General features: G+C 36.1%; 1 protein-coding gene across 1 annotated transcript; it reads right to left on the bottom strand.

The window, feature by feature from the left end:
• Positions 1-38: 38 nt before the first annotated feature.
• On the bottom strand, positions 39-27,969 carry LOC127859519 (leishmanolysin-like peptidase). Its single transcript, XM_052397022.1, has 15 exons — positions 27,368-27,969; positions 26,323-26,460; positions 25,604-25,683; positions 25,210-25,321; positions 23,370-23,566; positions 20,370-20,475; positions 19,678-19,778; positions 18,288-18,405; positions 15,552-15,659; positions 14,700-14,776; positions 13,879-13,989; positions 13,240-13,372; positions 12,109-12,315; positions 6,949-7,185; positions 39-2,607 (listed from the first exon to the last, which is right to left on the bottom strand). Exons 1-15 carry the CDS (start codon positions 27,512-27,514, stop codon positions 2,443-2,445), a joined length of 2,037 nt encoding a protein of 678 aa, XP_052252982.1. The 5' UTR covers positions 27,515-27,969; the 3' UTR covers positions 39-2,442.
• Positions 27,970-27,978: the final 9 nt, after the last annotated feature.

The following is a 27,978-nucleotide window of genomic DNA, read 5'->3' on the forward strand; positions in this document are numbered from 1 at the left end:
GGCAGGGATTCTGGGTTGGGGCGTGGGGTATTGTTTGGGTGGAATCCATTGTGGTATTCAGGCAAGTGTTGTTTTGTCAAAGTATTAATACAATCTGATCATAAATAAAGAAGTTATAGCAATTTAAGCAAAATGTTCAATTATCTAAGTATAAAAGGGGCCATAATTCTGTCAAAATGCTTGATACAGTTGTCTGCTCTTGTTTATAGGTTGGCGTCATGTTGGTAAACAAGTTTGCAAAATATGAAAGCAATATGTCAGGGGACATAGGAAATATTTGGGGTAGTACGCAAACTTTAACATAGATTTATCAATAATATGCATACTAAGTTTAAAATGGGCAATAACTATGTCAAATTGCTTGATACAGTGGTCTGCTCTTGTTTATAGGTTGGGGTTATGTTGGTAAACAAGTATGCAAAATATAAAAGCAATATGTCAAAGGACATAGGAAATATTTGGGGTAGTACGCAATCTTTAACATTGATTTATCAATAATATGCATATTCTAAGTATAAAAGGGGCAATAATTCTGTCAAAATGCTTGATACAGTTGTCTGCTCTTGTTTATAGATTGGGGTCATGATGGTAAACAAGTATGCAAAATATGAAAGCAATATGTCAAGGGACATTGAAAATATTTGGGGTAGTACGCAAACTTTAACATTTGCACGCAAATGCCAACGGGAACGGATACGGGAACAGCAACGCCAACGCCGTGGTGAGTAGGATAGCTCCACTATATATATTTCATATATAATAGTCGAGCTAAAAAGTGATGTAAATACATCACAACTGTTAAAATATCAACCAAGAATACAACAAAAAAATACTGTTTTACCATGCACATGACAACATTAAAATGAATGAAACAATAATACATGTATTAAAGGAGACTTATCTTATGAGACTTTCAAATCTTTATACTATATCTAGCATAGATAATTATACTTTTTAGGGGTCTTAAATTATCATTTACATTTAGTTCTTTAGGAAAAAAATAAAAATAATATTTAAAGATTATTGAACTTGCAACAAACTCAATAAATAGTCCTAGATTAATTGTTTATTTAAGAATTAAGGAAAATATCTTTTAATAGATTTGCTGTTTTTTTAGGTCACATTTAAAACATGATCTAGAAAAAACATAAAAGTGCCAAGTGCATGTGGATATAAACAATAGGCCAGTACTTATGCATGTTCAAATATGAATGACAAAAACAATGAACACACAAATAGTTAATTTGACCTGTGCTCTGGGATAACCGAACTTAACTCTTTCTGAGCGGGAACCGAATTTTGAAGGCCTTTGCAAACAGTTTGAATCCAGATGAGACGCCACAGAACGTGGCGTCTCATCAGGATCCAAACTGTTTGCTATTCTGATAGTATTCTTTGAAAAAAAAATCAAAGAAAATGCTAATTTTAGAAATTCAGCAGACGACATTTTAGCAGACGACAAATTTCCCAGCATGCAAAGGATTAATGCATACCGAAGTGTCGTCCCAGATTAGATGTGCAGCCTTTACAGGCTAAACAAGGACAACATTTCTACCTTAACTGAATTTTGGCTCAGAAGAAACTTTCTTTCAACATAAAATACCACATTAGCGGAAAGTATTGTGGCTTATTAGCCTGTGCAGACTGCAGAGACTAATCTGGGATGACACTTTACACCCATGGGACAAATCTGGGATGACACTTTACACCCATGCATCCAAGTCCGGTTTCCACAGAGCAAGGCTCATAGTTTATGTGGAATGAGGAATGCATAGAGGATATCTGTTGGATCCGGTGGATTATCGATTTTATTATCGAGTGAATTAAAATCAATAATCCACCGAATCCAACAAATTTTCTTTTTATTTAATGCATTTTTCACAGTTTATATACATTGTTCAAGAGATTAACTAACGAATTTTGCTGGGATAATGACGTCATTTCGTAAAAAAAAATGACGTCATTTCACAGTAAACAATGAAAATTATCGATAATTCTCACTGCTAATTTTCAGTTTGAAACAGTGAAATTATCAGTTTTAATTCACTGAAATTTCTCTATAAACCACCGGAAAGCATTAAATAAATGCATATGTCAAATATAATATACACCCATTCCTGCAAAGTAATTCTATTGACTAACTTATTTGAAAGACAAACAAAACTTTGGCCCATACAATGTTTATATCGGATACAATGTATGGATTTGAATATGGTAACCAAATTGTAAAATAGTTAAAGCTCCATACACTTTTCGCACATACATTAAGCCCCATTTTCCCACAGCATGGGTCATATCTACATTAATCGACCCAACGAATGTCACAAACGGAATATTATAAGGATCCAGTGTCGTTGACTTTTTTGAGACTTTGTCATATCTTAAGACACAAATGTGAAAAATATGCATATGACTATCTGTACACAATCAGCTTTTCCTAGTCTAAAATGTTCTGCGTATACAGAGGTAACATAGAACTAATAAAGATGCAATCAACATCTGTGAGATTCGGTGGTGTGTTGCCTTGCCACAGGGTATGCGGGCTGCATGAGAATCTGTTGAAATATAGACGTCACGTTGCTCTGGTGGACACTGTAATCCTTCCTCCTAGAAATCAGACCAAATTCAAAAATTTAATGAAAAACCAATAATTTGGCTATTATATCAATAGAGAGTATTTTTCATAAGGTAATTTTTGTATGTTCTGTAATTGTATAGCAAAGTCTGCCAACAATTTTTGTTTTCAATTAAAAAACAAGAAATGTGTTTGTCAGAAACACTATGTCCCCTTCTGCGCCGCTTTGACTTAGTATTTTTGACCTTTGACCTTGAAGGATGACCTTGACCTTTCACCACTCAAAATGTGCAGCTTCACGAGATACATATGCATGCCAAATATCAAGTTGCTATCTTCAATATTGCAAAAGTTATTGCAAATGTTAAAGTTGGCGCAAACCAACAGACCAACCAACCAACAGACAGGGCAAAAACAATAATTTTATGTCCCCCACTATAGTGGTGGGGGACATAATTAATATTTTCCTCCATTTTCAACAGTATTTAAGTCATATAATGACAGTCAGTTAACCAACTCACAATTTTCCTGGGTTAGCTGGTTGGCAAGTTCTATCATTGTGCAAGTAAATGACAACTGCCCTACTTGTATCAGAGGTAGGGAGAAAATAGGAAGGATTCTTGGATCCCAGTCTAAATGCTGAGCTCACAGGGGCCAGTCACAACAAGAGGGCCTATAAGGCCCAAAGTTGCTCACCTCAGATAACAAGATATTATTAGGACAAATCTTCTGACCAAGTTTCATGAAGATCGAAAATAAATGTGGCCTCTAGAGTGTTAACAAGGTTTTGCTATAGCCATATAAGGAAAAATGCCCCGCCCCCTGGCAGCCATGTTTTTCAACCAACCGGCATCATTTTTGAACTAGTCCAAGATATTATTGGGATGAATCTTCTGACCAAGTTTCATTAAGATCGGACAGTAAATGTGGCCTCTAGAGTGTAAACAAGATTTTACTATAGCCATATAAGGAAAAATGTCCCACCCCTTGGAAGCCATGTTTTTCAAGCAAACATATTTATTTTCGAACTCATCCAAAATATCTTTGAGACCAATCTTCTGACCAAATTTCATGAAGATTGGACAATAAATGTGGCTTCTAGAATGTTAACAAGGTTTTACTACAGCCATATATAGCCATATAAGGAAAAATGCCCCGCCCCTGGTGGCCATGTTTTAAAAGCAACCAAAACCATTTTCGCACTCATCCAAGATATCATTAGGACAAATCTTCTGACCAAGTTTCATGATGATCAGAAAATAACTGTGACCTCAAGAGTGTTAACAAGGTTTTACAATAGCCATATAAGGAAAAATGCCCTGCCCAGTGGTGGCCATGTTTTTCAACCAACCGGCATCATTTTTGAACTCATATAAGATATTATTGGGATGAATCTTCTGACCGAGTTTCATGAAGATTGGACTTTAAATGTGGCCTCTAGAGTGTTAACAAGATTTTACTATAGCCATATAAGGAAAAATGCCCCGCCCCTTGGCAGCAATGTTTTTCAAGCAAAGGTTACCATTTTACAACTCATTCAAGATATCATTGGGACAAATCTTCTGACCAAGTTTCATGAAGATCGGAAAATAAATGTGGCCTCTAGAGTGTTAACAAGGTTTTACTTTAGCCATATAAGGACAAATGCCCCGCCCCCTGGCGGCCATGTTTTTCAACCAACCGGCATCATTTTTGAACTCGTCCAAGATATTATTGGGATGAATCTTCTGACCAAGTTTCATAAATATCAGACAATAAATGTGGCCCTTAGAGTGTTAACAAGATTTACTATAACCATATATAGCCATATAAGGAAAAATGCCCCGCCCCCTGGCGGCCATGCTTTTCAGCCAACCAGCATCATTTTCGAACTCGTCCAAGATATTATTGGGATGAATCTTCTAACCAAGTTTCATAAAGATCAGACAATAAATGTGGCCTCTAGAGTGTTAACAAGATTTTACTATAACAATATATAGCCATATAAGAAAAAATGCCCCGCCCCTTGGCAGCCATGTTTTTCAAGCATACGTAACCATTTTCGAACTCATCCAAGATATCATTGAGACCAATCTTCTGACCAAATTTTATGAAGATTGGACAATAAATGTGGCCTTTAGAGAGTTAACAAGGCAAATGTTGACGCCTCACAACACTCGACGCACAAAAGCTCACCATCAGCACGTTGTGCTCACGTGAGCTAAAAAAAAATGTGTAGTGCATGTCTTACATACCCTACCCACTTTTTTGCTTGTTTTTTGGTTTGACTGGCCCCTGTGGCTGAGCTAGTTGGAAAATCCTTACAAGTCATTATGTGTAATATGGACAATTTATTTCACCTGGGCCTGTATTTACCAAACAATTCTTAGACTTAAGTCTAAGAATAAAGAAAATTCTTTAAATTCGAATACTCGAGTATTCAATAATTGCTTTAATTTTGATGCAAACTTTTGCATTAATCACCACTATCTACATCATTAATAATGTAGAACATTTTGTAAATGACATCACCAGTGGTGGCCTGTATATATTCAAACGCTGGTCGTATGTTTCTTGGTTCTAAGTCTATTCTTTATTCTTCAGTCTAAGAATTAGTTGGTGAATATGGGCCCAGACTCATTTGTGCCTGCATTTTCTGGGGACAAGATTGGTAATAACAGCAATAAAAGGTGGCCGTGGTGTTATGGATTTGGTATCTGCCTAGCAAACGGGAGGTCAAGGGTTCGCTCAACACTGTGAGAGCGTTGTTTAGATATCCCATTAAAGACATCAAGTACTGATACTAGGTCCAGGAAAGGTACTCAAGAGCAAAGGTACTCGAGAGCATTTCAATGAGGCTTTGAATGCAATCAAGCTTAAATAATTAGAGGATATTTGTTGGATTCGGTGGATTATCGATTTTTTTTTCCAAGTGATCATAGAAAATAGTATTTTCACGAGTGGCACAGCCACTAGTGAAAATATATGGTTTTTATGATCACGAGTGAATTAAAATCGATATTCCACCGAATCCAACAAATTTTCTTTTTATTTTATGCCTTTTTTAACAGTTAATATACATTGTTAAAGAGTTTAACTATAGAATTTCGCTGGGATAATGACGTCATTTCGTCAAAGAAATGACGTCATTTCACAGTAAACAGTGAAAATTATCGATAATTTTCACTGATAATTTTCATTGTTTGAACAGTGAAATTATCAGTTTTTAAATCACTTTTATTTCCCTATAAACCACGGAAAGCATAAAATAAATAGGTTTAAACTAACAGCAATTAATGATATTAATTGTAATGGTTTAGCATATCTGATGACCAAATTAAGACCAGATGGTCCCTGGTTTGTTCCCCACTCACACAACATTCTAAACATTCTAAACAGACTCTTAAAAGAATGTATGTATGACCCTAAGGCTTTCTTTGTAATGGAGTCAAGCTAAAATAAATAGGTTTTGTGGATTGAACCCAATATGCAGTACAAATTGTCAGGGATCTCTAGAAAAACTGGGCTTAACTCGTTTAGCAGACGACAAATTTCCCAGCATGCAAAGGGTTAATGCATGTGCATATTGTGTCATCCCAGATTAGACTAAGCAGTCAGCACAGGCTGATAAGGGACGACACTGTCCCCCTTTAATTAATTTTTTATTTAAAGGATGTTTCTTCCAAATGAAAATCCACCCTTGGCGGAGAGTGCACAAGCTAATCTGGGACGTCATTTTGAGCACCTCCATTAGGCCCAGTTTTTCCCAGAACTTGTATGGCCAGGGACTAGACACCTGGCCGTTGCTCTCCCAACAGAGGTAACTTGGCCGCCACACAACTTCTCCCTAAACATGACCACATTCAAGCTGTGACACAGATTTAATAACGCCTCATTTTGGGAAAACTGGGCTTTATGGAGGCGCTTAAAGTGCAGTCCTTGATTTTCCTGTGCAGTTCGCATAGGCTAATCAGGGACAACACTTTCCACCTTGACTGGATTTTCGTTTAGAAGAGAAAAGCATCATTCATGATAAGCTTGCGCTGACTACACAGGCTTATCTGGGACCTACATACATTATAGGGATATTTTAATCAATATAAATAATAGTAAAAAAATATGGTTTTTTAGAACTTTTCTTTTTTCGTCATTTGTGATTGACAGTCCCTTTAAGTCAAGTTAACCAAGAACGAGGCTTACTTAATTTTTTGAGGATTGCGCAGGCTAAGATAACACTTTAAGCACATGCATTAAGGCCAGTTTTTCCAGAATGCAGCTCAATTTGTGCTGGAAGGGATTATTAAGGTAAATGGGTTTCCATTCAACTATTCCCCATTAAAGACCACATTCAAGGTGTGACATAGGTGACATAGATTTAATTGAACTAACACTACCTGGCATATTTCTGCACACGAGGGACACGTGATGTTGCCGCGGTGTAACCAGTGGGAGTCTGAGTAAGTGACCAGTATCTGCTGTCCCTCAAAGTAGCAGCGATGTTCAACGCCCATCACGATCAGCGTGAGCCCGGACCGGGTGTCACATCTGTACTGGTAACAGCCGCTGCCGGACAGGGGCTTGAACACACCGCGGCAGTGTTGTAGCTGCCACCCTAGTCCGTGGCTGAAACACTGGAGGGAGGACAGCAGTGGTTTTTGGGGCCCAAACAGGGTGCCATAATTCGATCCTATACTCACTGTCAAATAGTATAGATTATCGAAAATGACTGCCTAAAATTCCCAATTTAAAGTTTCTAAAAACAACAACAAAACTTCTTTAAATTAAATGCAACATTTATATCTAGTTTCCTTATTTCCCTTTGGAGCACTACGAGTTGCATTTTAGAATCTCAACTATTCTCAATTTTTAAGTATTTGTTAGCAAAAAAAAATATTGTACCAAGTTTAGTAAAAAAAGACGCATTTTTTTTACTCCAAAGGGCCCATGCCCCATTCCCAAAGTGCTGAAATAAAACACTGGAAGGTGTTTGGTGGAAATAAGAGTAAGATAACTTAATGAATTAAATTGGTTACGAAGTGGTTATTATTTCAGAGTAAAAAGGTATACTTAAGGAAAGTCAATCAGTCCTGAGCTATGAGCTTTGAGAAACTGCAATGTATACTAGTATTACTTTAAGGTATTAGCACTCTAATGGGACATGTTGATTTTCTCTTCTTTCTTCGCATATTTCTTAGTGTTGTGGTATTCTGCATTGATCATTTAAGTTTAAATACGATTCACCGTACAATTTTTTTTTTGACATTTTCAGTTTTGAACCCCCAAAAAAATTTTCTCCATGTTTTCTGAACCATGTTTTTACAAAATTCACTCTCATTAATCCAAATATTGAACAAATAGCACTTTTTAGTATGTATTAATAGATAAATGCATACTATATACAAATATGATAGTTTATAACACGTGAGAAAAGGAATAAAGAACATACAAACAAACAAGTGATGTCATCATCCTTCTGAAAACGAGAAAAATTGCAATCTCTAGTCACAAGTCTTTTTTAAAAATAAATTGTCAAAAAAATGGAAAAAGGAAATTACAATCTTCGAACATAGAAATCATCTACAATGTATGCTTGAATGAAAAATACAGAAAAAAATGGGGGTCACCCGTGAAAACCAAAAGTTCCTGCTTTACAATCAAGGGTACCCCCCTTTTCCAGAAACGCCATACTGAATTTGAGATTTGTATATGTGAGCATAAAGATGAGCTAAATGTTCAATAATTATTATTAATAGATAAAAAAAGTGGAAAAGCCTATTATAAACTCATAAACATAGTAACATACATACATCTCATATATCATGTGTGACATGTAACCTACTCAGTGAAGTAAGATTTGCTAACCTAGTTTGAAATTGCATGTGAAATTCGTTCTTCTATAAATAAGACTTGAGAATGTTACAGGAAAATAAGAACATTAATAATTAAGTAACAGGGCACATTTAATCGTTTAATCATACACGTTTAAAGGAAAATAGATTTATCAATGAGTAGTGATACTAGTGATAACATTTAACTTATTATGACAAACAAAACAAATACATGATTGTGACCATGGTAGTTTTTTGAAGAACTTCGACAGGCTGGAATAAGTGTCCCCAAAAGACGCTTGGCATTGGTGACCCTGGGCTGACCGTAAGAGTTATTCATTATGAAAATGTTCTTGAGACCGTCGCGTTCAAAGATCATTTTAAGATGCATAAGGTTGAGCCAGCTATAATATTTATGTTGTTGCAGCATTGAACACATGACTGTCAACAAGAACACTCAGTGACTGCAAGTTCCTTGCTTGTTTCTGGGTTGAATTTGTGTCCATAATCTGTCTGGTTTCATTTTTCTCCTGCACAGGTAATCAGCATATCACTGAAAAGATAACACCATTGTTCCTTTGAAGTTGATATTTGACTAGTAGTTATATTCAGGCAGGTTCATAAGAACTTCAATAAGTTTCAGTCGAAGAAAATTATGCATAATTGCAAATTGTGTATGAATAATTTTAACCATCTTTATTTATTAAAATAAAATATTTAGTTTTTTCTTATTTATTTGGCTTTAATAAGCCTTCTCAAAGTTGTTTCTATAAATTGACAACATTTTCTTCATATTATTTAACAAAACAATCGAATACAGATGTCAAATACACAAGCACTTGGATAGGAGTAAGAACTGACATTAGTGTTTCATGGGAAGTGTGACATAATCCATTATGATATGCGTCATCGTTTTCATTTATTCAGACATTCACGACATAGCATGTCATTATTAGTATTTTATATGATACGCCCTTTTAAAGTTTAACTGGATTAATAAGTAAGTGTAAACACCACATATATACATTCTTCATCCAAATGTTAATTTCAAATACATGGATTATCCCTACTGGATATGAAACTGACTATTAACGTTACATTTTTTTAATAACTTAAAACATTGGTTCTACATTAACAATCGCATAAATCAGTGAAATACCTACTTCATTTCCATTTTAAAAGCCTGTCTGCTACAACGGAGATAGTTGACACTTGATGAATGGTCCTACCCGCATGTATTTCCATTTTCTTTAAGTTCAACTGATCATTGGAACATTCAGAGATGACAAAAAGTAATTAACCCTTCCTGGACCACCAATTTTGTTGATCATTGCTGAAAAGATAATAAATACATGTATGCAGCATTTTAATTTGGATAACCATAATACATAATTTAGGAGATCACACAAGTAGCAGTCATTGGCATATCATTTTCAGAATAGTAATTTTAGTATTTGGGACATAATATACTTGTGTTGTTTGTTTACGGAAAATATCATTACATTGGCATTAAATTCAAATATGCTGTTCTTGATTTCCAAGCATTTACAACACAACTTTTTCCTTACATGGCATATTTTCTTTTTCAAAATGAAAGCAAATATTAGCCTGATCATGTGGTAAAAATCACTGATAGGGTGCACTTTTCCTACAAAATCTACTTTACTCCAATTATGAATAATGAAACTGTTATACATGAAAAAAATATTGCATAATCCAATTCCATATACCTTCCTGTTCCAAACTTTGTTTTGATAGCAAAACAAGGCATTCCTTTCTTGAAAAGTTGACTCTTCTTAACGTGATGGGTTTTGCCATGCAATAACCCGTTCACATGGTTACGGTCATCACACAAGCATAAATCCACTTTATCCCCTTTTACTGCTCACCAACAATATTAAATTTTGTAAGTGACACTGGTTCAAAACGTTATTCTTGACAGTGGTCAAAATTTTCAAGCGTTTGACATTCGTATTTCCAGGAATCGTTTTCTTCATAAATACCAACACTGCTATGCATTAGTTGACGTTTATCATTAACTCCAGTCACATTAGTATAAACAACAAAAACACTTTTATAATTCTTGCTCTTTCAAGATAGCAAATTGCTTTTTCTTTAAACAACTCAGTCTGTCAGGTACAATGTCGGCAATATTTGTTGTCATTTTATTTAGCTTGCGGGTCATATATTTAGTATTTCATAGCGTATTTATAGAATATTCGTAGCTTTCTGCACATACCCGGATAACGTTCGGAGAGTCGGATATGTACGAAATAAGGTGATATTGCACGAAGTTCAGTAGAGTGCTAATACCTTAAACAAGAGTTCCGCGGTCAGAGATGACCGCATTGAAGCCGGATTTTTGATTTAAATGACAGGAAAGTACCTTTCGTGTTTTTGTCAATGCAATACTTAAATTACTGAAATATTGTTCAAAGGTCAAAATGAAATGTAAGTACTTTTCAAGGCATGAGCAAACCTTGTGTTATGTTCTAGGTCCAAACATACCAAAGTTATAACAACTTTAACATTTTTACATTCAAGGTCACAGTGACCTTGACCTTCAAATGAATGACCTTGAAATGTCCAGTGGTTACTTACTAGTTCTGGCCAACCTTCATGTCAAGTTTCAAGACTCTAGGTCCAAGCATACCAAAGTTATAACAACTTTAACATTTTTATATTGAAGGTCACAGTGACCTTCACCTTCAAATGAATGACCTTGAAATGACCAGTGGTCATCTGTTAATCCTGGCCAACCTTCATGTCAAGTTTGAAGACTCTAGGTCCAAGCATACCAAAGTTATACCATGAAATAAGAACTTTAACATTTTTACATTCAAGGTCACAGTGACCTTGACCTTCAAATGAATGACCTTGAAATGACCAGTGGTTACTAACTAGTTATGGCCAACCTTCATGTCAAGTTTCAAGACTCTAGGTCCAAGCATGCCAAAGTTATAACAACTTTAACATTTTTTATATTGAAGGTCACAGTGACCTTGACCTTCAAATGAATGACCTTGAAATGACCAGTGGTCATCTGTTAATCCTGGCCAACCTTCATGTCAAGTTTGAAGACTCTAGGTCCAAGCATACCAAAGTTATACCATGAAATAAGAACTTTAACATTTTAACATTCAAGGTCACAGTGACCTTGACCTTCAAATGAATGACCTTGAAATGACCAGTGGTTACTAACTAGTTATGGCCAACCTTCATGTCAAGTTTCAAGACTCTAGGTCCAAGCATACCAAAGTTATAACAACTTTAACATTTTTTATATTGAAGGTCACAGTGACCTTGACCTGCAAATGAATGACCTTGAAATGACCAGTGGTCATCTGTTAATCCTGGCCAACCTTCATGTCAAGTTTGAAGACTCTAGGTCCAAGCATACCAAAGTTATACCATGAAATAAGAACTTTAACATTTTCGAGCACGCCGCCAATCCCCCCGCCCGCCCGCCCCCCCGCCCGCCCGACAACATCAATCTATAAGCCGAGATTTTTTCGAAAAAAATCCGGCTAACAAAGCACATTTCTGACATTTCATTTACATTAAGGATAAGTGAACAGTAATTGATGGAATTTCGGTTAAGTTTAATGTTAAAATTGCAATGGTCAAGATTTTATGGCAAAACTACCATAACATGATATTTTGAATATTCTTATCATGAGTAGAAACATGCGGATTTTTTTTTAATTTGGCAATTATTATGATCACCTTTGAGTTTGGCCCATAGTACTCCAGCAGATGATTCTGCGACTGTTCGAGGTTGTTTTGTGAGATGGAACACCTGGATCCCCGTTTGAAACTGTCGTCTTGTTTCCACACAAACTCCTGCAGGTACGGGCAGTAGTCTGCCAGCGACACACTGCCCCCGTACCTCCCCGCGTCTGAGGCCTGCACGCCCGCTACTGAGCGGAAATACTGCAGAACGGGAAATAATGAGCAAAAAATGCAAGTTTCAATTGAATTTGGTCATTGACTTAGAAAATAAAATAATTTAGCCTTATTTGGCCTAGACTGGATTTTTGTTTGAAAATGTCTTTCATTAACCTTCCCCACTCAGAAGCAAAGTGCAAATGGCTATGATCAGGTTTTATGCTGTTTGCTGCTCATCAGTATCTAAGGGCTGGAAATGAAGCCTTTAAAACTTGAATACAGTAAGAAAGGTCTTTAATTAAATTTAACTTCCTAAGGGACTACAATGCGTCAAAATACATACATACTGTATCTAAGTGGAAAAGGGTTAAATGAAGCACTCTGTAAAAGTGGAACGTGTTGTCCCTGATTAGCCTGTTTGGACTGCACAGGCTAATCTGGGATGACACTTAATGCACATGCATTAAGCCTAGTTTGTTCACAACAAGGCTCAGTTATGAACGTTTTAACTAAAATTCAGTTGCTTTTCTAAGATAAAAGACTCGCAGATGGTATGAAGAATTTCTTTTATGAGTCTGCACTTTTAAAATACCTCTTTAAGATTCCTTTGTTGATTAAAGACAATCAATGGAAATTAATCTTTCAAAAACAGCTTGTGGCAAGTTTTAAACACTCATGTGAAAACTTATTTTGGAATGGACCTTGGCCCTGACATTTATATAACATGCTTTTTCATGTTCACAATCTGAACAGGGCGTCAAGGCCTTCTCATTCAAAGTATTTATCTTCATTTATTTATTTTTTGGTTGGGGTGGGGTAATCATTACAATGGTCAATTAAATATACAACTTTAATTTTATTCAGTTTTATACTTCAAGACCAATTTAATGATATTTTATTTCATTAAAAATCTGTGAATTATAATGCCAAAAGATAAATTATCATGCAACTAACTCCAGCCACCAATACCTGATACTGCAGTGGTAGTGAGGCTTGAAACTCAGCCAGGTTACAGATGGCAACAGCTCCCCTGGACCGCGTACACTCTGTCAATGGCTGCCCTCGATTAACGTTGATACAGAATGGATGAATGTCTTCGTTTCTGAAACACAAGTGCACAATTTTAGTGCTTTTTTTGTCTACAGGTCGCATTGATGAGGTCCCTCATTCAATTCACATTCTAGGAGCTGTTTGAAATTAATTTTAAGGTTATCTGTCAAGACAAAAAGTACTGGTTTGCCCTAAGAAACAGACTCGATTGTCACAATAAGCCTTAGGCTTTTGATGAAATCAAGCTAAAAGAAATAAGTTTTACCTAATTCTCTATAAGATGTTTTTTTATTGAACAAAACTTATTTTCCTATACCATTTTTTACCAAAACCAGGTAAAGGCAAGAAAGATAATGAAGACAACAGTTATTATCAGGTAAGTCATGAGTATTTTGGTCCTGGCTTAACACTTGCATTCCAAGGCTGACAACAAAAAAATGTATGAATCAAAATATCTCATCTTCTGAAAATATGTTTTATATGAACACTTCATAAATGAGTATACCATTTTACACTTAAATCAACAGTATCCTCTATTTTCCATACACTCATTCCTACCTGGCTATTCTGGTTTCCATCCATTCATAGCAACTCTTCATCACAAAATCACATCCTAGATTTTGACCCCACTCCAAAATACCAGCATTCTTGTAGTTGATGTTGTACCATCTGTAAACACGCAATAAACATGAGCCTCGCCATGGGAAAACAGGGCTTAATGCATGTGAGAAAAGTGAAGGGCCAGATTAGCCTGTGCAGTTCACACAGGCTAATCATGGACGAAACTTTCCACTTTTATTGTTTTAGTTGTTTAAAGGAAGCCTTTTCTTAGCAAATTTCAGTTTAGGCGGAAAGAGTCATCCCTGATTAGCCTGTGATGACTGTAAAGGCTAATCTGGGACGACACAATGATTAACTATAAAGCATTGCTTACTATCTTTGACATAGCTGTTATAAAGCAAAATATTGGGTCAATAATATGTCATTAAGCCATTTAATGTAAAGTTAAAAAGATATAAAGAAATGTTGGTTGTCTAACTGTTATAAAAACTAAAATGTAGCAGCATAAAATCACCTCAAGCTTAACTGTTTCATAATAATTATAAGCATCGTTTTGGGAAAAGTAGGCTTAATGCATGAGCCTAAACTGTCATCCCAAACTTTTAGCTTTAATGGATTTTTCTGATTGGAGGAATTTTCTTCTTAACAAAAATCCAGTCTAGGCGGTTATAATAATAAACTGATTAGCCAGTGCAGACTGCACAGGCTAATCTGGGAGTACACTTAACCACATTGCATTTAGGCCACTGTTCTCAGAATTAGGCCCAATCATTATACTTATGAACTCATTTCTGCAATGTGTTACTGGCTAAACTCACCCTGTGTCTTCCATCAAGGCCAGTGTTATACGCGAGATCACAGGATTCTGTGTGTATGTACCCGTCATGAACTCATTCTGAAAAACAACATAACGGTTAGCATGTAGCGTTGATCACGTACAAAAAGTAAAATGACAAGGACACACACACACCCAAGAAGGTTTTATGGTATCTGATGATCATGTGTTAGCAGTTTTGATTTTCATTTTGTAAGAATCATGTGCAAAGGGCTTGGGTTTGAATAGTTAAATAAAAAAACTAGGGTTTGCATTGTTAAATTAAAATGAAAGAACTATCAGTTTCATAACATAGCCACATTTCTTGTGCAGATTTGTATTGAGGAGTGTGCCACAATTCTTCCACATAGCCATTGCCCCCCAGACTTATTTGTTGGATTATGTGGGCAAGTACAGGAGACGCCATGTTCCAAAGACGACTCTGGTCAGTGTTTTTTTTAACCCATTTTGGGGTTTGGGGCCAGGTCCCTTTAGATTGAAAAAAATTGCCAAAGTGAAGAAAAATGTTGTTTTATGCCATATTGATAGTGTATCAGTGAATTGGCCACGTGCCCAACACCTGTGATGGATTTGCTATGTACTGTTATGAGCATTTTTATGGAATATTGCTTTAACTCTGGTACGTGATTTTTTAAACAACCGCCCAAAAATCAGGCGTATTTGTTGGATCTAATATGGATCTTTAATTAATGAATGTATATAATTTCTGCTTCAGAGTTCAGACTTCAGAGATAAACATCTGTTGAAAATTTTCATATTAAGTGGACAAAAAAAAATCCATTAAAATTTGTGTTTGACAAATAACATAAATTTCACATCATAATGCCTTACGTACCTCAAAAACCCGTTTCTCCCAGTGAGTGAGCGCCGTCCCGTTGATTCCCTGGTCCTCCAACTCTCCACCCTCAAGTGTAGGGCAGTTGAAATGATTACGTACCTCTCTCTGTAAAATAACAATAAAAAAATGTCTTGAAACAGTTACATACCTCTCACAACATATGAGCATGAATAGTCTCAGGATCACTGCAAGAAAGTTTTAAAGTTCTACGTTGAAAAGTATTGGAAACTTTGTAAGCGAGTTTCTATGGACAACCATGTTCATGTGAATCCTGTTTACCCCACCCCCCTTCCCTCCCTACTTTGTAGCAGGGCTTTAAAAACATGAGAGCTTTTCTCTATGGCTTAATTCATGTGAGTAGTGTCACTCTTTCAGTGCTCGAACTGAATTTTAAAGGCCTTTGCAAACAGTTTGGATCCAGATGAGACACCACAGAACGTGGCGTCTAATCAGGATCCAAACTGTTTGCTATTCTGATAGTATTTTTTGAAAAAAATCAAAGAAAACGCTAATTTTAGAATTTCTGCAGACAACATTTAAGCAGATGACAAATTTCCCAGTATATGCTGCACATAATGTTATGAAATCAACTTGTTCACAGATTTCGTATTTTTGAAGTCATAAAACTCATAAATTCTTTTTTAAACCTCTGACACAATTTGTAGAAAAATGTCATTTTCCTAAACTGTGAAGAAGTCTCTTTAAAGGTACATAATTATGCTACATTAAGTGTCATTTTCATGTTTTAGTCTTGGTGGTGTTAACCCATACAGTTGATAATAATAAGATATGATACATATTATTAATTATTTGATATTACAACTTGAATGTATAAGGTATATGTATATACCACTGCATTTGATGTCTCTATCCTTGTCACGGAAAATCTATCCTGTTTACAATTGATTGACCTAGCAAATTCAATGAACATACAAAACATTTAATATTTTACATTTTGCCTTTTTAAGTTACTTTGTAGTACAAATGTTGTCACTATAAGTATGATTTGAGATTTTTAGCCCGTACTATTTTATCAACATGCATATTAACCCTTTGCATGCTGGGAAATTTGTCATCTGCTAAAATGTCGTCTGCTGAATTTCTAAAATCATCATTTTCTTCACTTTTTTTCAAAGAATACTATCAGAATAGCAAACAGTTTGGATCCTGATGAGACGCCACGTTCTGTGGCGTCTCATCTGGATCAAAACTGTTTGCAAAGGCCTTCAAAATTCGGTTCCCGCACTGAAAGGGTTAATCCTAATATGTTGCATTCTGAATACTGTAAAATCATTTTTAAAGCGGGACTGCACGATTTTCATATGTGTGAAATTGTAATATATACTTGAAGATTTCTGGAGAAGCTAACCCACCCGGGAAGGTATAGCTAGGGATAGCAGGTAATTATTTATGATATTAAAATATGTAACAATAACACAAAATAGGTAAGAAAAATTATACATTGAAGACCAATTTCATAAAACGCACAAAGACAAATTACAGCCCCGAGCCGATTGTGATGAAAATATTTTGTATGTACATATTTTCCTTCAATAACCAAAGCACTCGTCTTTTTATTAGGTTCGGAGTTAGCGTTCGTGTGTCGTATGAATAGATATCGTTGCAGGAAATTAAAATGATCCGTAAAACTAAATTTAGATTCACATCGTACATGCATGATATACATGCTGGCAAATTCTACTGTATAAACATTTTCGATTTCAGAATTAAATATCTGGCTTATTTCGCATTTTTCGACGCATGTTCTTCTTAAATTCTATTTTAATTTATATTGAAATATATGTATAATTAGTTTTTTACACATTTTATATAAATTCATAAATATTTGACAAAATCGTGCAGTCCCGCTTTAATTGTCAGGATTGAATTTCGTTGTTTTTCAAAAAAACAGAATTTTGGGTGGACACTTAAATATGTGGATTTAAGATTTTGGGACGAACAATTAAGAATGTGTGTCAGTCCTTTTCCTGTGTTAAATTCTTGGATCCGTCAACCCCCGAAATCAAAGAAAATCAATGTCAAACGAATAATATTGATTTAACAGTATCAAAGGTATGTACTTGTTAATTTGGTATAACATGTTAACAAACATTGAGGAAGTCTGGTTTTACCATTTACATCTAATGATAACAGGCTTATAAAAGGCACACATTTGACATAGCCAGAGCTGAACATAGTATTTCAATTTAGGCCGGCACATCATCCACTAGACCACAACATTTGGTGTCACCATCATAGCTAGATGTAATCATAGCATGTTTAAGTTAAAGGTACATACCACAACATTTTGTTTCACCAATATAGCTAGATCTTAACTTGGAATGTTTGAGTTAAAGGTACATATCACAACATTTTGTTTCACCATCATAGCTAGATGTAAACATGGCTTGTTTGAGTTAAAGATACATACCACAACATTTTGTTTCACCAATATAGCTAGATGTAAACTTGGAATGTTTGAGTTAAAGGTACATACCACAACACTTGGTGTCACTATCATAACAAGATTTAAACATTGCATGTTTAAGTTAAAGGTACATACCACAACATTTGGTGTCACTATCATAGCTCGACATTAACATGGCATGTTTAAGCAAAGGTACATATCTTGACATTAACATGGCATGTTTAATCAAAGGTACATACCACAACATTTGGCATCACTATCATAGCTCGACATTAACATGGCGTGTTTAAGTAAAAGGTACATACCACAACATTTTGTGTCACTATCATGTTCACAGTCTTGGCGATGGTCTGTCCCTTTAACCTCCATGCTGGCCTGGTTACCTGGGCAACCACTCTATCACTCCATGTGTACATGGACAGTCTGAAACAGACATGTCATGGTTTTTATCATATGTGCCTTGTTCTGGGAAAACTGGGCTTAACGCATGTGCATAAAGCGTCATTATTGATAGGCTTCTTCCCTGCCTCCCTGGGTAACCTGCATACTAACTTGGATGATCATAAGTCAAAGCATTGTCTAGCTACTGTTACACCATTATTATTTGTGGGATCAATCCACAACTTTTACACAAACACATCTGGAAATGACAGATGCAAATACCAAAATCAGAAATCCACGAATTTACGTGTCCACAAAAAATTATGTTTATGTAAAATCACCAAATTTTGTGACTACGAATATCAATGATTTTACCGTAAATGATCATTGGATAAAGCGTTATCAAGATATTATGTGGAATAGGGTTTCATTAAAACCCTATGATTGACCACAAAATTGATTGGCTTCTTCAATACCTCCTGAGTAACCTGCATACTAACTTGGATGATCAGAATTCAAAAGCGTTCTCTAGATATCCGGACAAAACAAAATGGTCTACAAAGAAAAACTTAAATGTAACAATTTCCTTTGACCACATTATTGAAAGGTGTCTTCCTTTCCTACTGTGTAAACCAATTTATTGTAAAATCTTAGGTCAAATATTTCTCTCTATATAAAAGCAAATGAAATGGTCTTTATATGTGTCTTGTTCTGACAAAACTGGGCATAATGCATGTGCGTAAAGTGCCGTCCCACATTAGCCTGTGCAGTCCGCACAGGCTAATCAGGGACGACACTTTACGCCTAAACTTGATTTTCGGTAAGGAGGGACTTCCTTGAAACTTAAAAAAAATACCATTACAGCAGAAAGTGTCGTCCCTGATTAGCCTGTGCGGACTGCACAGGCTAATCTGGGACGGCACTTTACGCACATGAATTAAGCCCAGTTTTGTCAGAACAAGACACATATAGACCCAAGATTGAGAGATTATAAGAGCCTTGTTCTGGGAAAACGGGGCTTAATGCATGTGTGTAAAGTGTTGTCCCAGATTAGCCTGTGCAGTCCACACAGGCTAACCAGATATCAACTTTTGAAGATTTTTTGTTGAAGGAAGTATCCTCTAAACCAAAATCCAGTCAAGGTGAAAGTGTCATCCCTGATAGCCTGTGCAGACTGCACAGGCTAATCTGGGACAACACTTTACGTACATGTATTTAGCCCTGTTTTCCCAGACCGCAGCTCATAAGAACAACAGACAGGTGCAAAGCAATTAACAGCCACAACTTCAACGAAGGACATAATGATCACCGTACGAATAGTCAAAGTTCAGAGGTTTGCCCGTGTACTGGTCCCGAGGGGTGAGGGGTCGACCCATGGGGTCTCTGAAGAAGGCATATAAACTGGCTGTAAAACCCTGAAATGTAAACAATGTTTGCAACTTATATTTAATTTAACTAGAACAGTGATACAAGATGACCAATAACCTTATTTCAAGCAGGTGCAAAATTAAGAGAATTTAGTTAAATTAATCTCACTAGTTCGTCATTTCCCCATTCAAATTGATCGCTCATAAAGTCAACACAACTAGGTTCACATAAAATTTATTGAATCAATTTCCTAACTTCAAGGACACAAAACTAAGCAAACAAATAGTGAACAAAAATATCTTCACTTCTTTATAGTATAAACAAAAGTTTCGTTTTTAAACACAGACAAGTGTTTGCATTATGTTTGCGTTTATGTTGTACGTGATACCACAGGTGTTGGGCGCGTGGCCAAGTCAATAAAACACTATCAATATCTTATAAAACAACCTTTTTCATCACTTTGACTAATTAAATTCTGATATAATATATATTATATCAGAATTTATTTTTGGTCAATATATATTATATCAGAAACTTATTTTTTTTTGTCAAAGTGATGAAAAATGTTTTTATGATATATTGATAGTGTTTTAGTGACTTGGCCACGCACCAAACACCTGTGGGTGAAACCAGCTTACCAGTGCATGAAGGATTTCATGCTTGATGGTGTACAGTAGCTCCTCGTGTTTGTGTATACTGGTGGAGATGGCGTGGGGACAGATGCTGATGTAGCCTGCTACCGGCCTGTGAAAGATAGAATGAGCCTCACTATATTCAAAGGGGGTTTAACACATGTGCGGAAAGTGTCATCCCGGATAAGCCTGTGTAAAAAAAAATCCTGTGCAGACCTCACAGGCTAATCAGAGACTACACTTTCTGCTTTCATTGTATTTGATAACGTGGAAAGTGTAGTCCCCAAATAGCCTGTGCAATTTGCACAGGCTAATCTGGGACGATACTTTACGCACATGCATTAGCCCCTTTTTACCAGAGCGCAATTCAAATATTATCATATAGCCTTTAACTGGCCTGTGAATTATATAGTACTATAGTAAAGTCTCCTACTTGCCTGTGAATGATAGAGCATTTGCCTGTGAATGATAGAGCATTTGCCTGTGAATGATAGAGCATTTGCCTGTGAATGATAGAGCATTTGCCTGTGAATGATAGAGCATTTGCCTGTGAATGATAGAGCATTTGCCTTTGAATGATAGAGCATTTGCCTGTGAATGATAAGAGCATTTGCCCGTGAATGATAGAGCACTTGCCTGTGAATGATAGAGCATTTGCAATTATTTTTAATACAAAAATTGCACAATAATTTGCATAGAAAGTGGTAGAAAAGTAAAGCATAGGAACTGCCTAGCAACAGGACGCCATATCTAAAGAGAAGAGCTGTAACGAATCGGTTCAATGCATTGAAAAACCGGTTCAATGCCGCCTATTCTATTTCAACACCAATACGGCCAATTTCGATTTGATTCACTGCAATCCTGAATTCTCCGCATTTTATACCTTACTTTCCAAATCCATCGTCTAAACGTTCTTGTCATTTGTAATACGTCTTGTGACTGGTAAATAGCCAACATGGTATCCAATGAATAACATGCTGAGCATTACATCAGCCGGTAAAATGGCTTCTTCAACCACGCGGAAAGATGCACCGTCAAAATTAAAATCAAAAGTATGGGAACATTTCCGGTTTCATGAAGGTTCTGATGCAAAGGCAACTTGCAAAACGTGTTTTGTTGACGTAAGTTACCCATATGTTGACGTAAGTTACCCATATGTTGACGTAAGTTACCCATATGTTGACGTAAGTTACCCATATGTTGACGTAAGTTACCCATATGTTGACGTAAGTTACCCATATGGTTTGTTTCTAATCTGTGTGCATTCTGTTAAGAAGTCAACTGGAAAGGGCCCTCAATCCATTTTAGGGGAAGCGGGTCGCTACTCATAGCAGGGGGAATTTTCGCGGCGTTTCTCTTTTTGGGGGATTATTTATGTACTTACTATCTAATTATTACATTTGTACATGTTTGCACTATATTCTTTGCTTATTTCATAATTTAGTATGTTTGACAAGATTCAATTAAAATAGAATTGAGATATAATAATCATGAGACATCTATCTATAAAAAAAAAAAAAAAAAAAAAATTTTTTTTTTTTTAGGGGGAATTTTTCCCCCAATAAGGGGAAAAAAAGTATACTTTTCAGGGGGGGGGGAATGCGGCCGAATTTCGGCCGTGGATTTGACAGATTGAGGGCCCTGTCAACTGAAAGTTGTTTATATACTTACATGTTTGTTTTCTGTTAAACACATGTCATTGTGCCTTTTATGCTATTTAAGAATAACTCAACAGGACGTTTTGTTCAATAAATTTGTTACTTATAAAACAATGCTGCGTTTTTAAATTTTATTCAAAAAAATTAAACACTTTAAATGTACAACATAATAAGTTAATAACAAATACCAAACACATTAATTCATGCTCTGAACAAACCAAACATGAAATATTTTGCAAAATAAGCAGCAAATAGTTTAATTTGAATCGAATCAAAAATAATCGAATCGGACCATTTGGTATCGAAATCGAATCGAATGATGGGTGAATTGTTACAACTCTACTAAAGAGGAAGTTTAGAGCACCTCTAACTTTATCTGCCCCCACATGATTACCTGGTAAATAACATTCATTTCTTGAGAGAACTTGAAAAACAATGGCCGGAAAATTTTAATTGGATAAATGCAAACACAATATATGGTTACATATGGATGAAACATAAAATTTCATTACCAATTTTGTATTAAGTTAACAAAAGTTTATATCAATATATTTAATAGGTGAAAGGTTATTACTGATATTTTGTGATCTACACTGTCTTTGCATGCAATTACAGGCAAGTTGTTAGCGAATTTCTGTCTCTAATCTTTGTAAACATTTAATACACAGGAAAACCCTCAGTTTGAATCACTGACTTACTTGGTCTCGATTTACTTGGCAACTTGCTGGCACGCAAGTGTGAGACTATGCACACACATTTAAATTCAAAGAACAGTCATTAAATTTTATTAATTGATTTTAATAAATGGCTTCTTGGAATTAATATAATAAATTTATAGAGACACTTTGAATTGATTTGAACAGATTTAATCAAGCAAACAACATAACGGTGAATTAAAACGAAGTGAAAAAGACTAACATTTGCATACCGCTAGTGACTTCCTAAACATTGGGCCTTGGCACACATTTTTTTTTTACTCTAAGCAGGTTTTTTAACCCTTTTTTGTGAATGAGGCCATGGCCCTTTGCATTGGGAACTAATCGTTTTGTTAAGTTTCTTTAATTGGGAAATGTATTTTTTTCTTACAAATACTATTAAATTAAGGATGACAGTGTCTTTAACATTATGCTTGCTTAGATTTAACTCGAAGAACTGAATATGGAGATTAATGGAATGTTGCAATTAATGTATGTATTTGGAAACCTTAAATATACCGGTACATTTTTTTGTGATTGAAAGTCAAATTTTAAGCACAAAATATACATTTTTTAGGATTCTGAATTGGGCCAAATTTCTGCACAAAATTTGACCATTCACTAACACTGCTAAGCTAAGCAAAGATACTAACCTGTCTTGCACACCCTCCAACTGACAATGAGCAGCATAGGCCACTGTGGTCTCCCTCTGACACTTGTCCGAAGAAATGGCTGCCACGTACAGGACAAAGTCAGCGTCAACGACCCCCCTCCGAGTCCCATCTGGGTCTGAGTCCATCCTGTCTGTGCTATAATACTCGTTGGCGAAGCTGTCCCACCAGTGGCAACTCTGAATGAGTATTCTTAATGTCAAAGAGTTGCGTAGTTTAAACCTTTTTGAGCCGTGCTCTGTGAAAAAGGGGTTTAATGCATGTGCTCAAAGTGTTGCCCCAGATTAGCCTGCGCAGTCCACACAGGCTTATCAGGGACAACACTTTCCGCCTAAACTGCATTTTTGCTTAGAAGAGACTTTCTTAAAACAGAAAATATCATACAAATTTATCATAAAAGCGGAAAGTGTCGTCCCTGATTAGCCTGTGCGGATTGCACAGGCTAATCTGGTACAACACTTTACGCACATGCATTAAACCCCTTTTTCCACAGAGCACGTTCCATTTATTTCAGCTTGATTGCATGGAAATGCTCCAGCTTTTTGAAACGCTCTCAAGTCTGCTTTCTTGGTAGAACCAGTACTTGGTGTCTATTGGGGAGATCAAAAGCATGTTTCCTCAGTGAGGATCGCACCTGTGACTTTAATTAAATATTCTTTGGTCTACTTGATAGGGTTGATCCTATCCCAACTGTAAACAAAAAACGCTCATTTTTATTTTTTGTGTGATAATATAGTTCTTATAAGCTGCCCGAAGCCAATCTCGTGTTGGCTCATAAATGTTCTGATATCGTAGCAGGAAATTCACATAAAATACATTGTCACAAAAAACAAACAAAAAAAACTAGCATTTTGTATCTCGTTAAATCTATGTTACAATAACACATCCTGCATTGAAACTTTGGCTATTGCTTTAAGGAATCCTGATTTTTTTATGGGTTCACTTTATTTAACAAAATATTTTACTAAATATTTGTTGATTTTTAGTATTTATATGGCTTTAACTCTTGAGTTTTAGAGTGGTACAAACAACCTAGCCTGCTATACAATGTACCTGTAGATGGCTATTGGGTATGACTATATCTCCACAGTGAGTGAGCAGAATGTACCTGTAGATGGCTATTGGGTATGACTATATCTCCACAGTGAGTGAGCAGAATGTACCTGTAGATGGCTATTGGGTATGACTATATCTCCACAGTGAGTGAGCAGAATGTACCTGTAGATGGCTATTGGGTATGACTATGTCTCCACAGTGAGTGAGCAGAATGTACCTGTAGATGGCTATTGGGTATGACTATGTCTCCACAGTGAGTGAGCAGAATGTACCTGTAGATGGCTATTGGGTATGACTATATCTCCACAGTGAGTGAGCAGAATGTACCTGTAGATGGCTATTGGGTATGACTATATCTCCACAGTAAGTGAGCAGAATGTACCTGTAGATGGCTATTGGGTATGACTATATCTCCACAGTTAGTGAGCAGAATGTACCTGTAGATAGCTATTGGGTATGACTATATCTCCACAGTGAGTGAGCATAATGTACCTGTAGATAGCTATTGGGTATGACTATATCTCCACAGTGAGTGAGCAGAATGTACCTGTAGATAGCTATGGGTATGACTATATCTCCACAGTGAGTGAGCATAATGTACCTGTAGATAGCTATTGGGTATGACTATATCTCCACAGTGAGTGAGCAGAATGTACCTGTAGATGGCTATTGGGTATGACTATATCTCCACAGTGAGTGAGCATAATGTACCTGTAGATGGCTATTGGGTATGACTATATCTCCACAGTCAGTGAGCAGAATGTACCTGTAGATGGCTATTGGGTATGACTATATCTCCACAGTGAGTGAGCAGCGCACAACCGTCCCTGCAGTACTTGACACTATTGAAGTATCGAACCTCGTTACTGATGCACTTCCTTAGAATATAAATAAATCGTATTAAGATAGGTGCATATGGAATGATACCATTTTAACATGAATCGAAGAATTTACAGTGAACTGGGTTTTTAAAGGACACTTTTTAGATAGGTGCATAAGGACTGATACCTTTTAAGCAAGAATTAAAGTATTTACAGTGAACTGGGGTTTTTAAAGGACAATCCAGGGCTGAAACTAACACTGGGAAAGTATTTTGCGCTTCAATTTCTGTTTAAACAAACTCTAAATAAGTATGCTTTATAATACTGAGATTTTCTCACCTGCTAAGTCGTATGGGGTCATGTGTCGGTTGAACCCTCAGTGTATCCTTCCAGAATGCGGCAGCCTCTTCAACTTTCTCCTGAGGAAGATAACAATCAAGGCGATTCCAAGTATTTATTTATAATTAAAGATATTTTTTTGTGCGATGCTTAGAAAACCTGAATAAAATTCTCAAATCAAAGGACCAATAGGCTTAATTTAATGTGAACTCGTATGAATAATCAAGTAGAATGTACATGTATATTAAAAACTGAAAACCTTTTAGAATTGTTCACCAAGTTCACAAATTGTTCAAAAAGTTATGACAGTGAAGAATTGTTTACCAAACACTGCACAACAGTTCTCAACAATTTCACACTCCTTTCTTAAGGAGTTCATTTATTTGCCCATAGACAGAGCATAGAAACAAGCTTTACAAGAAGTAGCGTCACTATTTGCTTTGTTTGTTTTCAATAAATCAGTGTTGCTCTGGAAAAACTGGGTTTAATGCAAAGGCGTAAAGTGTCATTCCAGATTAGCCTGTGCAGTTTGCACAGGCTAATCAGGGAAAAAAAATTCTGCTTTTTTGTTTGTTTAAATGATTCTCTTTTAAAAGAAAGTCCTGTTCAGGTGGACAATGTCATTCCTGATAATCTCTGATAAAATTTTATGCACATGCATTAAACCCCAATTTCCCAGGGCAAGGCTCAAAGCTATCAAAAACTTTTTGAACTGATACCTTGATGAGAATTTCTTGGTCTGTCGGAAGCCAGTAGACACTGGTGTCGTAGTACAGGCTAATACGTAGTTGGGAGCCACTGCGTTTGTGTACAACGTGTTCACTCACTTCTTGGTCCAGTAAAACATCGTATATAACCTAGGGTAAGTAGATTAAGAGTAAACTATTCATATTTTGGCATATATTTTTATTTTATTTTATGCTTTGGTACCCTAAGCTGAGGTTAAACAAACAACATGCATATTCTCAATATGGCCTGGCCCCTCTATCCACATACACTCATATTGGTATCAAGTTTCATAAACTTAGCTCAAGATATTTTCCATTATTGCAATATCAAGATTTGGATGGATATACTCAAGCACAGACACATGGACAGACTGGGGATAAATAAGACTATAAAAAATGCCATTGGCTACGCTGTCTTCTACATCATCATCCACAAAATATCCAAAATAATAAGAATTAAGTCATAAAAATGTAAATTTTGCTACAGAAAATTTTGAGCCAAAGGGAGTCTGCTTAAGTCCCCTACACAGTTAGAGGCAAAAATACTATTAACACTTATACCGACTGTCAGACTTCATCAATGATTTCACCCTTAACCACTTTGAAACGCATTTTTAGGCATTTGTAGTCCCTTACAAAGTTAAATTTAACTCGAGACCTTTTGTTACTAGGTTCAAGTTTTCAAGGCTTCCAACCCTAAGATACTGATGAGCAGAAACAGCATTAACCCTTTGCATGCTGGGAAATTTGTCGTCTGCTAAAATGTCGTCTGCTGAATTTCTAAAATTAGCATTTTATTTTATTTTTTTCAAAGAATACTATCAGAATAGCAAACAGTTTGGATCCTGATGAGACGCCACGTACTGTGGCGTCTCATCTGGATCCAAACTGTTTGCAAAGGCCTTTAAAATTCGGTTCCAGCACTGAAAGAGTTAAAACCTGAACCTGTTACTTGCATGCTGTTCTGGTTTTATGCTGTTTGCACATAGCCATTTTCAGTTTGTTTCTGAGTGGGAAACGGTTCAACTCAACTAACCTCTTGATTGTCTGGTAATGTATAACTCCATCCTGTTATGTTGCTTGTAATCTCTTTGCCATAGCAACCAACCACCAGGAACGCCAACCAATAAGTTGAAGGAATCATCACAGTTAATTTCATCACCAACGAAGGAAGATGGAGCATTAAACAGCATCAGTTATCCCACACTTAGAAACTTCACGTTATTAACACAAAACAGTGAAGTGCAACACAGAACCAGTGGAATTAAAGTTGCTATATAACAATCTGTAACAGACCCTCCAAGGTATTTTAATAGTTGATGCAAGTTTTGCATTTGACTGGCAGCACTTCTTTCAAACAGTGAACTCAGTATCAAATCTGTTTAAAATACTTTTCTCCGTCAGTCAAACAGTTTATGCAGTTTGGCTTTGACAGCATTTTTTTCCAATTCATGACTACAAGAGGTTACTAATATTACAAACGAGAATCACAAGTACAGGCACTTGAGACTTATAGGCACTAACGACTGGGAGTGTTCAGATAAAATGCTGTTATTTCGCACCGCCTATTTTTCAACTGATGCACTGGATGTAAACACTTCCTAATTGGCCAGGAAATCTCTTTTTTACAAAATCTTATACAAAAGA

Source organism: Dreissena polymorpha, chromosome 15, assembly GCF_020536995.1.
Source record: "Dreissena polymorpha isolate Duluth1 chromosome 15, UMN_Dpol_1.0, whole genome shotgun sequence".
Taxonomy (NCBI): Eukaryota; Metazoa; Mollusca; class Bivalvia; order Myida; family Dreissenidae; genus Dreissena; species Dreissena polymorpha.

Coding starts and splice junctions, on each gene's coding strand:
- LOC127859519 (XM_052397022.1), bottom strand. CDS start 27,514: ATGCTCCATCTTCCTTCGTTGGTGATGAAATTAACTGTGATGATTCCT. Junction 25,322..25,603: donor GACCCCATACGACTTAGCAG/GTGAGAAAATCT, acceptor TTATATTCTAAG/GAAGTGCATCAGTAACGAGG. Junction 7,186..12,108: donor ACTATGGGCCAAACTCAAAG/GTGATCATAATA, acceptor TCCTCCCTCCAG/TGTTTCAGCCACGGACTAGG.